This window comes from Ochotona princeps, chromosome 6 (genome assembly GCF_030435755.1).
Source record: "Ochotona princeps isolate mOchPri1 chromosome 6, mOchPri1.hap1, whole genome shotgun sequence".
NCBI lineage: Eukaryota > Metazoa > Chordata > Mammalia > Lagomorpha > Ochotonidae > Ochotona > Ochotona princeps.
In genome coordinates this window covers 82,005,326-82,019,769 of record NC_080837.1, presented here as the reverse complement: position 1 = coordinate 82,019,769, position 14,444 = coordinate 82,005,326, and the positions used below count along the sequence as shown (strand labels likewise).

Here is a 14,444-nt window from a genome sequence, read left to right as displayed (position 1 = left end):
CATCTGTTGTCACTAGAAAATAAGTTTGCCTAACGCTCCCCTTCTCCTACTCAGGTTTGAAAACAAACTATTTCACAAAACTCTGATACAACTGAAATACACCTCCTTCATCACTAGTGGAAACCCCTTAATTTTCTCAGTGTCAAAGGTTGTTATTCCATAGTGGATGATGCATCAAGGATGAAGAGTCCCTCTGGACAAAGCCAGGACAATGTGATGCCATCTGGGCCTGTGCCTCAGCCAGCACATACAGCTGCCTCCATGCCAGTCCTAGTCTAGCAGCCAGGTTAGGAAATTGGCATGCAGTCAGTGGCAAAGGGGAAACAGGCTTGGGGTGTAAAGGGCTCCGGCATTGGTCCCATACCAACCCCCTACGTGTGCTGTCCCTGGACTGCTCAGCAAGGGTGTCAGGGCCCTGCAGGAGACCCAGGCTATTACAGCTGCAGGTTCTCTGCCTTGCTTTGTCCTCCTCCCACCACAGCAAAAGGATGCAGACTTTCATCCTATTATTCACATTCTCATGAGCTCGAAGATGGCTACAGCAAACACAGTATTCTAAGACAGCAGTGTGACAAGATCTTCAGAAAAAAACAAAGTGTGTTGCGGATATATACGTGATAAAAAGAGATAAGAATGAGAACACAGGAGCTTCCAATCCTTGCTGTGCATAGAAAGTTCCCAGCACTGATGCCAAAATCCCAAGCCCAAATATTCTCTCTGTATGACTTCGACAGGACACTGTGGTGTGGCCAGTAAGGCAGCGGTGTGTAGTGCCGGCATCCACTAACGAGCCAACTCCCTGCTGATGCGCCTGTGAAAGCAGCAGAGGATGGCTCAAGTTTGGGGTCTCTGCCACCCGCATGGGAGACCTGACCCAGCTCCAGCTGTGGTCACCATTTGTGGAGTGAAGCAGCAGATTAGATCGCTCTGTTTCTTTCCCTTTCTAACTCTGCCTTAACTAAACCAAGGAAGTGCCCCCAGCACTAGGGTCTGCAGCTCATCAAGATGACCCCACCTGCCCTCCTTGCCCAGCCCAACAGATCCCAGAAGGTTCAGAACATGAGAGACACACCATGCCTCTGCTCAACATAATACTTATAGCTAACACACAGTGAAAATCATTCCTAACCTAACAAAAATTAAATTCTCTTAGCTTCCACATCTGTGTCTGTTGCTAAAACAGCCTAGGAAAAGAAAAACACAGTTCTATCCTTAGGCAGCAGGAAAACTGGACAGCTGTCAATCAAATATAAATTGCTTACTCACACCAGGGATTCCAGAAACACAAACCTACTTGGAGAGAACAGCTAAGGGACGGCTATGGCGGCACAGTGCGCTGTGCTGCCGTATAAGCACTGATTTGAGTTCCGGCTGTTCTACTTCCACTCCAGCTTCCAGCTAATGTGCTGTGAAGACAGCAGGTAATGGTCCCACTCACACAGGAGACCCAAATGGAGTTCTAAGCTCCTGGCTTCGACCAGGCTTAGGCCTGCTGCTGTGGCCTTCTTGGGAATGAACCAGCAGATGGAAGCTCTCTCAACTAGGCCTTCCAAATAAATTCATCTTTTAAAAAGAACCATAATTGTTCTTTTAATATTGAATACAATACCTAAATTGGTGAGTGGCAGGCATTCCACTCAGGACCAAGCGTCAGTCTATAGGCTCAGCATTCCTGGTGTGGGGACCATACACTCTTGAGAGCTGCCCTGGCACTTCCGTTATATTGGATGATGGAATTCCAAGAATTCAGCGTGGGTCAAGAGTCAGTGTGAGAAAACAGGGATGATGGAAAGCAGCCCTCGTGTAACCTGATCCAGTGGGGGCAGATAACCAGCCAGCGTGGCCTTTCCCATGGCCTTCCTACCTCTTTGTATCTTGAATCATTTTCTCAAATCTTGTTTAGAAGGATTCATGCCTTTTATTTCTAAATCTCCATGTCAAGCAGGGCAAGAGCTGTCTTGAACAGAAGAGGGTGAAGAGGCAGGGCACATGGGAAGGGGTATACCCCAGGCCAAACCCACCCAGACATGGTCCACGCAGCCAGCACCAGCTCTGATCCTTCTACCAACAGCCCACAGCCCTCTCCCCCACCATTTCCCGGGCACCAGGTGCACTCCTATTTATTAACAAAATTTTCATCAGCAACACAAATCTTATAAACTGGTCAGTAAGAAGCAAGCTGTGACTCAGGGCAGCCCAGGCCAAGCGGCGACCTGTTCCCGTCTCATTACCCAGTAGTGCCGTCCCTTGGTGGGTTCGTCTGCTAGCGGGAGAAATGACCTGTCTGTACTCCTTCGAGTCTTTCAAGTTCCAGCTGTTTTCAGAAATGCAACTTTCTGAAAGTTGAGACCAGCATCCTGCAGCATGACAAGGGTCACGCTGTGTCGCCACCCAGCAGCGGCACTACCTACGAGGCACTCTTACGGGTCGGGGAAAAGCCGAAACCGCAACCAGACCCCTTATTGCCAAAAGCAGCTGCTTTTATACCCCTTCTCCGCTGCGTTTCTGCTTTTCTCCCTGTCCTTCTCCCCGTAGGTCTTAGCTTTTCTCCCCATGGGCCTTATCTTTTTCTCCTGCTTTTCTCCCCATTCTTCTCCCCACCCATCTTATTGCTTTTAGCGGCTGCTTTTATACCATTCTCCACCAATCACTTCTCACTGTGGGTCCACTCGGCGCTACCTGATAGGCCAGTAGCAATGACATAATCGCAGCGAGGGCATCAGCCTATCCCTGGGACTTCCTGTTTACCTGCTGGTGAGACCAACCCCGCCTCCTGGCCCTGGGCCAGCCGCCATTCTGCGATGGCCTTTCCTATTCCTGGGAGCAGCTTTGGCACCCCACTCCCCACAAAGTTGGCGGAGGAGGAGGACAGGCACTTCTAAGCAGGTCACAGGGAGGGCCTGCAACCTGCAACCTGGGCAGCCCAGGCCATGTGGTGACCTCTTCCTGTCTCATTGCCAAGTAGGGCCATCCCTTGGTGGGTTAGTCTGCTAGCGGGAGCCGCTGCCTAGCATGGGACAGTGTAGCACACTTACCCTTCCAGCTGCTCCTCTCCGAGAATCAGGCGGAGGTTCTTCAGGAAGGACAAGGAGACCAAGGCGTGCGAGTGGCTGATCTTCACGTAGCCCGTGACCACCTCGATGAGCCCCATGAAGCTCTCCAGCTCTGAGGCAATGTTATCTATGGGGAGGGGAGAATAATTCACTGAGGGCTCACTTCCAGCCGAGGTGACCAACTTGGCTTCTCACCAACATGGGGGCTCCTGGCACAGAACTAAACAGCCCCTCGTCAAAATCCTGTACTTCTCTTCCCTCCTCCAAGACAAGGCAGGGGCTGTGCGCTCACTACAGAATCATGACTACTGCACTGCCAATTAGCTGACACAGCCAGGCTATGTCTTCTGCCAGGCTCTGTGCACAGGGCCAGGCCTGGGGCAGCAGCTTCTCGGCCTCACCGGGAGCTGCCTACTCTGCACTCCCAGGTCCTAAGACACACAGCACTAGCTCTACAGATCCCGGCTCATGGAGACTGCTGCCAAGTATCCCCAGACGATGCCAAGGGTGGGTACCAGCAGGTGAGTGCTCAGGATCCACTCCTCAGCTTTCCATAATGCCAGGGGATTCATTTCCTAACGGGCAAAAATAGCTGCAGAAACAACACACTGCAGAAGCGCTGCATTTCCTGTCCTTTTTTCCCCCCCACGCTCCTGTCTCTCCTAAAAACAAACAACTTGACTTAACATAGACCAAAATTATACTACAGATGCTAAAGAATTCAGAATGCTGTAACAAACGGGGTTTCACTGTGTGTGCCTTAGGAAGATTTACTGACTAAGAGATCCTACTTTGCTTTGAATAGACAAAAATAACAGAAGGGCAGCCTCCTGGGGGGGCTGGGAAAGAACCCCTCAAAATTTCACACCTGCTTTCATCGCTTTCCATGGGAAACTAAATGACAATCCAAGCTGGAAAGATGAGTTTGCTCACAGGTATGTTTCAAAGAAGAAATGGTGAATTTAAACGCACAGCACAGGCCCGGCTCCGGCTCCAGGCAGGCAGCGTCCATCTCCTGTAACACTCCGTCCCTCCAGCCCAGCCAGCCTTCCCTGGGACTTAAACAGGAGGCTACAGCGCACAGGTGAGTAAGTACCAACTCCTATTGTGGCGAGACTTCTCCATGGATCGAATTCACTAAGGGTTCATCCTCAGCAGCAGGTTAAACAGAGGCTTACGCTCTTAGAAACTGAGTTTTAGGGATGAGTACAGTAATAAATGTGGTAAGTCACAGAATAAATACATTACCCCCTGGCGCCCCCTCCAGACTGAAAAAGAACCTAAGAAACGATGTGAGAAGCCAGAAATTCCTTTCCCAGACTTGGTCTTCTCACTGTTCTTATCCTCGCTTATAAAACAACCACGCAGACCCAGTCCAAGTGACACCACTGAGAGAGGCCCTTGTGGGTTAAAGACAGGCCCTGTCAGCGAAGCTGCTGTGCACCAGCGCCACCTTCTGCACACAAGGGACGAGAGCCAAGTGTTAACGTGTACAACAACATGTGGCTGCACCTTCTAGGCTCTCAGAAGTACACTGGGAGAGCTACCAACTCCTTATGAAACTTTAATGTGCCATCATGAAACACTTCCCTTTTGCTCAGGCTCCTTGATGTATCCAATAACCCACAGTCAGGGCAGCAGGTCGGGAAGCAGCTGCAGGTGCAGAGGCCCTGCCCTGAGCCGTCTGCCTGTCACAGGGCTCCTGGGGCGCCTGAGCTGTGCATGATGGGACTGACAGAAAGGCGACCCTCCTCACAGGGAGCAGCGTGGTCCCTTCCGACCTACGAGACCTGCCTTTTGTCTCTGAGAGGGACTCAGAGGAGAGGAGTTGGGCAGGGAGCATTCACACCATGTTGTGTGGTATTTCGATGCCAGGAGAGGGCAGGGAAAGTATTCCTGGAAGAAGGCCTACAGAGCCGGCCATGCCTCTGGGGAGGGGGGATACTTACTGCCTCGTCGGATATTAATGAGCAAATTGCCCTTGAAGATGGTGCAGCCTTGGAGCATTTGAGCAGAATTTACAGAATCAATGGTCTTTGTTTTCTTGTCTTCCTCACAGACCTTGGGGCAAGGACCTTCGCATGGGACGCAGAACATGCTGTGGAAGACGAATACACACACGTACAGAAAGAACATAGAGAATTGAGTCTCCTTGCATTGAAACAGCTCTAATTGCATGCTTCTCAGGCATTATTCTAGCACACACTACAGGAAGCAACTATTGGAAGTGTACAGTGATGGCCCGGTTTCTCAGCCCAAGCACACGCTCCAACTGCAGCCAAAAAGAGACAAGTGCCTATGAAGAGAGAGCACGTTGCTTGTCTCCAGACAAAATGCTGCTCCATCCTGGGAGCATGTGTGCAGTGCGGGCTGTCGACTGGTGGGCCAGCTGGCCCCATGTGGGAGGAAGGGAGCTCTGGGGGCCCTAGAGGACAGGGTTGTCCTCGGAAGGCCTGGCCCACACCTGTACCCCCCCTCCCTGCAGCAGGAGCTGGGGGTGGCCCCAGGGACTACAGCACCTCTGCCGCCATCAGGGTGCTGGCCCCCGCGGCCAGAGCTGCCAGCAGAGCCCACCGAGGATTCCAAAAGGCACACGGCACAGCTCTACTCCTGCACAGGCACAGCTGAGGCTGCTTCCTGACAGTGCTTTGCAGAAACATGTAAATTTATCCAAATGTTGTTTCTGCCACATATGCAATAGAAGCAAGGCGTTTCTGTTACTTTGTGTTGTGTCCCCACTTCACAGGTTAACCCCAACCTGACACAGAGCAGTGGGAGTCGGGCAGTTCCTCTCCTGCCTCATACCTCCAACCTTGGGATCCAAAGCTATGTATACAACCAGGATCAGAAGGCAGGACCAATTCTAAACCAGATGGACCCCTGTGCCCAGCACCTGCCTTGGTCATTTCTAAGTGGTCCAGAAATTGTCCTCTCCCAAGGCCTCCGTGTCTAAAACCCTGTTTTGAGACCCCGCAGGTTCCCAGAAGGCTGCAGGCAGCACAGAGACCTCACATGCCCTTCACCTAATTTCCTCCCATGGCCACTGCATCTAACATGGTGATTCTGCAATATGAAAACCAGGAAATGAACACGGCCACAAGGTGTGTGGAGTGCTGTGCTCCTGAGCCAGTGTGCAGATCTGTAGAATCCACACGAAGAAAGATCAGCTCGTGCCATCCACCCAGGCACCATCACCCCCGCCCCCAATATTCCCAATGCCTGGCAACTGCTAAACTGCTCTCCATGTCTGTCATTCTGTCATTTCCAGAATGTTACATAAAGGGAATTAGACAGTATGTGGCCTTTAGCGATTGGCGTTTTTTCTTTTCACACAACAAAATGTCCTTGAGACCCATCCAAGTTGTGTTTCAATGGTCTGTTCCTTTTGACTGCTGAGCAATAGTTCTCAGTGTGGGCACAGCCCGGCTTGCTTAGCCACTCACCTACCACATAACACCGAGTATTTTCAGACTGTGGCATTACAAACATGTATCTGACTGTGAGTGAACGTGCAACGCTTTCATGTCTCTGGGACAAATGTCCAGGCTTGCAACCACTGCGTTGTAAGGTAAGTGCATGGTTAGTTTCTCTCCATCTTTTAACCAAAGAGGAATTCCCGAGACACACACACTTTGCTAAAATGTCTAGGAAGGTTCTTAAACCAGGGTTTTTCCAGGGGAAGTATTCTAATAGCATGGTATTCATGTAAGTATTCTCAAATCCACTCTGGTAGCAACGGGGTATTATGATTATTAAACACATATATTTTAAAGTAAGAGTTTTAAACAGACCTTAAAGGCTGGGAGCAGGGAGTTACTATCTCTTGATGGGAGTTTATTTCAAAATGGAAAAGGCAGATCATAAAGATGGGTCAGGGGAATGGGGCAGTGCTTCGTGGGCCCTCACCTTGGCTGCCCATAGGACTGTCTCCCCACAGTACAATAAAGTGCACCTGCAGGCAGGCCCAGGTGCTCCCAGGCCTGCTGCCCTGCCCCGGCTCCAGAACCAAGGGGACTCTTAGCTTGAGCCTCCTCGGGAAGCCAGGCTGCAGCCTCAGGCTCCAGGTGGGCACCAGTAAAGCCCTCCATGGCCAAAGGCTGCCAGCACACTGAGAATGTGTTTTGGGGTGGAATCTGTGTACTTTATGGCTCATTACCGTTCTTGGCCCCATTTATCATCTCAAAGTCTTTACTGCTTCCTGTTTACTGTGATAGGGTTCACAGAAATTAGGACCAGAAGAAAAAGCTGCTCCACATGAAATGCTCCGAGAGAAAACAAATTTTATCTTGAATCTGGAAGTGAGCCGACCATGGGAGCAACAGCTCCAAACACCACCAGGCGGTCAACCCCTCCTCGATGAAGATTTGCTCTGTGCGGTTCCCAGAAATGGACTGCAGCAAAGACGGTCCTGCAAAGCGGAGCTCACCTCTCCGGGACTATTTTGTATTCACAGAACAGATTTACTCTGAAGACCTCAGAACTGGAAGACCTCCCCGTTCTGCTCACCACGATGGCAGTGCTTGGTCTGGGACAGCCGAACTCATCCCCTGAAAGTTCTGAGTCTCCCAAGTTTCCACAGTGAGGGTCACTGAACTCTGTAACAATGCTAGTACCTCTCTGCAAAAGCCTACGGCAGCAGCAGGTTCCTACCAGCCTCACAGGCACACGCAGACAGAGGGGCTTGTTCTAAGGAACTCCTTCTTAGGTGCAGGCCCACCGTCACCAGGGTGGACACTGGAGTCAAGGGTAAGAGCGAAGGTGGGGGTCCTGAAAGAGGGGCTCCTATCTGTAAGTTGGTGTGTGTGCATGACAACATCTGGCTTAGGCCCAGCCTTGCAGCCAGGCCAGCCTGCCACATGCCCAGCCAACCAGCCAGGCCTCATCTCCTCTTCCCCCTTGCCCTCTCAGAGCCTGCACTAGGGGGATGTGGTACAGTACCTGGGGTGGGCAACCTCCACCTTCAGCCCCAGCTCCTGGAGAGCAGCTCAGCATGTGCACAGGGAACTAGCCAAGAGCTAAATTGCGAGTTGGGGAAAACAACACAGACACGTGGCAGCCACTCCCAGGATATCCTTACGAATTCAGGCTACTCCAGGCCTCTCCACTGGTCCCACACAGACGGGCCTGCAGTTGGGGTTACCCTCTGTGCAACCAGCACTGACCTCTGGCTGCCGTTGCGGATGAACCCCGAGGGGCACTCCTGCATGCACTCGCCGTCATGGATGACGAAGCCCTCGCCTTCGTCGACGCTGAGGATGTTGGCGCAGAAGTCACGGTCCACGCAGCGCCAGCCCTCAAATCGGTAGGTGTTGGGCGGACAGCTTGTCACACAGGTGCCATCATGATAGTAGTGGAGGCAGGCCACGCAGGCCGTGTTGTCATCGGGTGCATAGCAGCTGCCCAGGCACTCAGGGTGGCAGCATTCGTTGTTGTCCGAGCAGGCTCGCTTCCCGCATGAGCTTGGGCACACTGTGAGGACAAAGAGAAGAGCACCATAAGAAAGGGCGGTGTTACCTGTTTCCTCCTGCAGGCGTGGCCGCAGGCTGCAGGTCACTGGGTGGCCCATCAAGGAATCAGAATACCATGCAACTACTCCATGCAATGCCCACAGAGATGACCACTGCCCACTCACTCCTCATTAGATAGGCAGAGCGCCTAGCCACTCTGGGGGCTCCTAGCCTGGTCAAGTCCTGGGCTTCTGTGACCCTGACCACTCCCATTCTCCTCTGTAAGGTGGAGTGACCATATCCAGTTAGAAGGCTGCTACAGCCTGTCCACTAGCACTTCAGCAAGCGCTGCGGCTAGACCAACCTGTACTCCAAGTAAGTTTCTTACTGAAACCCGCTTCAAAGCCTCACTGTGCAGAAATGCTCGATGATCTTGAAACCAATTAGACAGCGATGGCAAGATGACATTACCTAGAGTTACAAATGCATACCCTGATCCCACAAAGACCACACCTTTAGATCAACCAGAAGCCGCCGCATCTCACCGATGAGAATGCAGGGGTGTGGGCACGCTCTGAGTACCAGGGGCGGGAGGATGTCCGAAACCACTTCCACAGAGCCCCTCCACACTGCAGCTAACTGAAAACAGCGCTAGGACCCACAGATTCACAATTTACATCCCAAACAGATGAGCTGGCGTTTTATTCCATAACAATGCCGCAACCATCGCACTCCATGGGCTGTTAGCCTCACTCGTAAATAAAATATAAATCAACAAAACATGAAATCTGGTTTGCATTATAGATGTCCTACTTTTTCCCCTGAGTTGCAAAACAATACAAAATCATTTAAATGTGTATATTTTCTATTCTGGCATGCAATATTGAGAAGATTCTATTATTTGTGTTTTCTCATAATAAAAGTTCATGTTTGGGAAAAAAAAACAGACATTAGAGATAAGACAGGAAAACACAAGGAACCCAGATGCCCACCTTCCCACAAAAGGCCCTTTAGCCCACCACCCAGCCCCTAACACACACCCCAGGCCCTTATTCATGTGCGAGGCCCTTTAAATATAAACAACTTGTAAAAGGGACCAAGCTCTTCTGAAAGCATTTCCTCATTCCACCAGCAGCGAGCAGCAGCCCTGCACCCCAGGCAGGACAAGGCATCTGTCACCCGCTAGCCCAGGCTCCTACTGCTCCACAGTTCCCTGACCCTCAACTTTGTGCTATTACAATCGGAGCGTCAGTCTTCAGCAGCATCCCACACGTTCCATCAGGATCCATCCTCACAAATGATCCTGCTGCGTCAAGCCATCCACTGGAGAGTGTGTCTCGCCAGAGATGGATGGCTGCCCCACTTGGGGGCCAAGATTTAACACTGAGGGCAGTCACCATATTCCAAACTACAGTGCCACAGCAGGGGGAGCAAGGGGACCCCTGACCCTGCTTGTAGTAGTCAGGCACACACGGGGCACTTCAACATCGACAGTATGATCAGGAAGCCGGAGGCTGCTGAGAAGGAACAGACGACGGAGGGACAAGCAAATTGATTTTGCCCAGGAGATGTTTCTAGTCCTTGAAATTCTGAGAGTGGCCAACAATAAAAATAAAAATGACTGTCTCAGTTGCTGGAAAAGCAAACAACATGGCCCATACTGACCATGAAAAAGACCGGCTTGGGGTCACAGCCACATACAAATGAGGCACTGCATTTAAAAGTTCATTCTCTTCATTTTGGGGGACAAGAAAAAAAATCCCATCCACCATTCTTCACTCCTTCTCGCCCCCCAAGTCCTTGTATTTATCCTTCTATTTTTCTTTAATTTGCTTTTGCTCTTGCCAGTAAACTCTTAAACAATCTTCAACTACAGGAAATCGCATCTTAACAGTGTGTGATACTAAAGTCTAAGATTCCACGAGAAATGTAGCAAAGGGCCCTTGGCCACAGAATTTCTCGCAATGCAAACAGTTGCATCCCAAATCATTTTTGAGGGACGGCTGTAGCTCCCGCATGATCAAATAAGTTAAAGCTCCAATCACAATGCAGGGGGCACATGCGGGACACCTTAGCTATTTTGGGGTTGCGCTGAAAAGCACTGCAGATCTGTGTTCCAGACAAAAAGCTAAGGCCTTTCCTGATAGGCTGTACCCTTAGGCATCCAGACCCACAGCCACCATCGCCAGGAAAGTGGATTTTGGCCTCTAGAGGGCACCAGGGAGACACGGATCTCTTGCCTCTCCGCCTTGTGAGGAGACAACTGACTCCATTAGACCACAGGGAGGGGTGGCAAGGAAGGGGAAAGGAGGGAGGGAGACGCAGGGGGTTCTGGCCTTGCCATCTGATCCACAGGGTCCACTCCTTCTCCCCAGGGCCAGGAACCTGGCATTCTCAGAAGAGGCACCTGCTGACCTTGCAGCTAGGCCCTAGCCTCCCTGGGGCTCATACCGAGAAGGGCAAACAAATGGCTGGTCAGGACTGCTGGGGGAGTGGAGGGGGGACAGGGCCTTCCAGGCCAGGCCACAGCTTGACAAGTGAGTAAGAGCTAGCAGGTGCCCGGGGCCGCGGCTGACTCACCAGGGTAGAGTAGGCCCTGTGGTGGAGGTGAGGAGGGAAACCTGGCACAACTGGAACACAAAGGCAAGGGAGCTGGAAGCCAAGCGATGAGAGGATGAGAGTAGGTAGGGGTGATTTTAAAAGCATAGGGACAACTGTCAGGGGCTGGGTGACCAGACGTTCACTTCCAAAGACAACCGTCTTTCTAGCAGCAGCAATGGCCCAGAACCGTGCAAGTGGGGAAAGTGGCACAGGTGGGGGTCACACCTTGGAGAGGGCTTTATTTTGATTCTTTGTGGAGAAGCAAAGAGACTCTGTTCCTTTACAATGCCAGGAAGTGAACTGCATCTGTGAACTCTCCGTGCCATGTTTATATCCACCCTGACACCCTCCCCACAGATACACAAAACACAGGTGTGTGATGATAACACACTCAGGTTCTGTCCAAGGCTTGTTGGCATGGTAGTGAGGGCCTGGGGACAGAGCTCAAGCAAGATTGATTCTAGCTGCTTTCCCTCTGGTTCCCTAATCAACGCACGTGTGCGAGAGAGGAGAAATATGAAGCAGCCAGTTCTCTCTCGGGCCCGCTCCTGCCACCAGTGCACCTGCTGCTTTCCCACGTAGCGCAGGTGCCTCAGGGAAGCAGACCCCTGCCTTCTGGTTGGGAACTGGAGCTTGGACAGCGAGCAGGTCCCCCTCCCCAGAAGCTAGGACTAGGTGTATAGCAGCCCAGGGGTGCCACGGCGGGCACAGGGCTCATGGCAGGTGTGAAAAGATGCTCTCAGTGTGGCATCTTCTCCTACACACCCCTGCCCTGCCCACGCCTATGACCCTGATACATTTTTGTTTTTTGACCACATTCCATTCAGCATGAAGCATTAAGTTGGTTGCAGCTGTGCCAGTATCACAGGATGGGAACTCCCACTGAAATTCACATGTTGGTAGCATTTGAAAGTGGACCCCTGGGAGGTAATCAGGACTGTAAGACTTCCTGAGGATGGGCTGGGAGCAGAGAGTGCACTGAAGGTTCAAGCGTGACTTCTGTGTTCACCAAAGACAATGGCATAGGCTACAATGTTTCTCTTCCCAATGGTGGGGTGGCTGGGAGAAAGCTCTTCCTGTTCCAAAGGAAACAGTACAGCCTGGCCAGACCTAGAAGAGAGAGTCGGAGCCTGCTGGATTAAAGGTTATCAACAGGTCCAGAGCTGTGGGGGTGTAGCCAGGGCCATGGGACATACACCTGAGCAGAGCTCTCAGCATGCCCCACTGGCTGCTTAGAAGAGGGCTGGATCATGGGGACTGAGACTTCTGCAGTTCAAGCCATAGTGGACAAAGGGATCCTGCTCCCCCATCTGAGCATGTTTAAGGCTCCGAGTCTGCTTCCTTCCATTTAACAGACACCCTAGGCTAGGCTTCCTTGTTTGTGTTAATACATGAACACAGAACGTTTCCCAGCGTGAATCTGCAATGCTGTGTCTTGTCTGAGTGTCCAGCCAGGTACCCATGCCCTCTCACAGAAGGCACCCTGTTGCTGTGGCACACCCTAGGGGCAGATGCACCCACACAGAAATGCTGAACCATCAGAGAGCCAACACAGACTCAGGAATACTCAACGCAGTGGCCTCAGGGCCAGTTCCACCCAACAAGAGAGTTTACTCTCTTCATCAATCCAGAAGTTTATCACGCAGGACTAGAAAACACTTAAGTGTTGTGCTGGCCCTCCGTGGGAGCACACAATCTGGGCTCACAGAAACATTGTACCAAGCGGAGTGTTGCTCTTGGGGACAGGAGGTAAGCCACAAGGTCTGGCTGCTGGCTGCTGCTGCGAGTATTTCACTAATGAAAGAAGTAACTGCTTACTGACAGTGCCCACTGGGCCTATTTAAATCTCAGGAACTTACAAGCAAATCTGACCAGATCATACACACATACACATACACACACTGCCAACCAAACAGCCAGAAGGAGGGCGAGCTACAGTCTCAACTATCAGAGACCTGGGGGGCTAAACAGTCAGAGACCAGCATATCTCGAGGAACGCGAGGGGCCCCGAGGCAGCAGGTGGACCCAGACGCAAGAGGATTCTTTTCCATCCTTCCTGAGTTTTCCCAACAGCTCAAGAGAAGCAGAGTTCACCCCTTGAAAGTGTACAAGCCAATGGCTTTAGTGTCTTTGCTGAGCCCTACAATCGCTCACCATTGATCTTGACAATACTTTCATCACTCCAAAGAATACCACTGCACCTGTCAGCCATTCCCTATGGCAAACCCTTGTCCCCAGCAACCCCGAGTCAGCGCTGTCTCTTACTGTGCCTGGGCTGCACGGTTCATCGGAGGCCAGCTTCTACCAGGTGGCCTTTGGATCCGACCTCCTTTGCTGCAGCACCCCTCTTCACGCGGCACTCTTGGTGCAGCTCTTGCCAGTATCTCGTTTCTTGTTTTCATTCACAAATGTTGATTTGCATGATCCGACTCTAGGGGAGCCAGCTCTGTAAGACTTGGCATGCAAGAGGTAAAGATAAAGTCACAGGTATGTCTGTCAAAAGGCGCCTTGGGATCTCAGGATCTATTGGCATTCCAGATTCACTCTGAAAAGGAGGATCTGATAATGTTCCCAAAGTGACGAGACTGTGCGTGTGACACTTCGCCATCAGGGAAAAGCAGCCAGGGCCCCTGGGCTGTGAGGGAGAGGGCTCGGCTGGGTGGCTCTACTCTCTGCCTGCTCCACTGAGGGAACTCCACATGAAAGGAAGTTAACTAAGTGCCTGAAGAAGGCAGGTGGACAATGTCCACCCCTTTGACTATCCCTGTATTTTTATATAACATATTCTTATACAATTTTTTTCATTGTACTTTTAAAAAATTGCATTTTTTATTGGAAAGTCAGATATACAGAGAGAAGAGACAAAGAGGAAGATCTTCCATCTGTTGATTCACTTCCCAACCGGCTGCAACAGCTGGAGCTGCGCCAATCTGAAGCCAGGAGCCAAAACCCTCTTTCAGGTCTCCCATGTGGGTTCAAGATCCCAAGGCTTTGGGCAGTCCTCAACTGCTTTCCCAGGCCACAAGAAGGGAGCTGGATGGGAAGTGGGGCCACTGGGATTAGCACCGGTGCCCATAGGAGATCCTGGGTGTGCAAGGCGAGGACTTTAGCTCTTAGGTTACTGCACCGGGCCCATTCACTGTACTTTATACAATTTTCCAATTATTCTTTCAAGCCTCTTATTCAGTGGTACAATAAATTAAGCAGCTGAAGGGACACCAGTTCCCATGTAAGTGCTGATTTTAGTCCTGGCTGCTCGTCTTCCAATCCAGCTCCTGGCTAATGCACCTGAGGAAGCCACCGAGGGTGCTGCAAGTGCTTAGTCCCCAAAAGCTACATGGGA

The 14,444-nt window shown here is 51.4% G+C and overlaps 1 protein-coding gene across 1 annotated transcript in view; it reads right to left on the bottom strand.

Moving 5' to 3' along the window:
* IGF1R (insulin like growth factor 1 receptor) overlaps positions 1 to 14,444 on the bottom strand; it is a 208,551-nt gene that overhangs the window by 34,072 nt on the left and 160,035 nt on the right. Inside the window, exons 3-5 of the mRNA XM_058666588.1 lie at positions 8,216 to 8,522; positions 5,003 to 5,151; positions 3,036 to 3,180 (exon numbers count right to left, since the gene is read on the bottom strand). Coding sequence (XP_058522571.1) covers positions 3,036 to 3,180; positions 5,003 to 5,151; positions 8,216 to 8,522 — 601 coding nt within the window. The remainder of the gene's footprint in view (positions 1 to 3,035; positions 3,181 to 5,002; positions 5,152 to 8,215; positions 8,523 to 14,444) is intronic.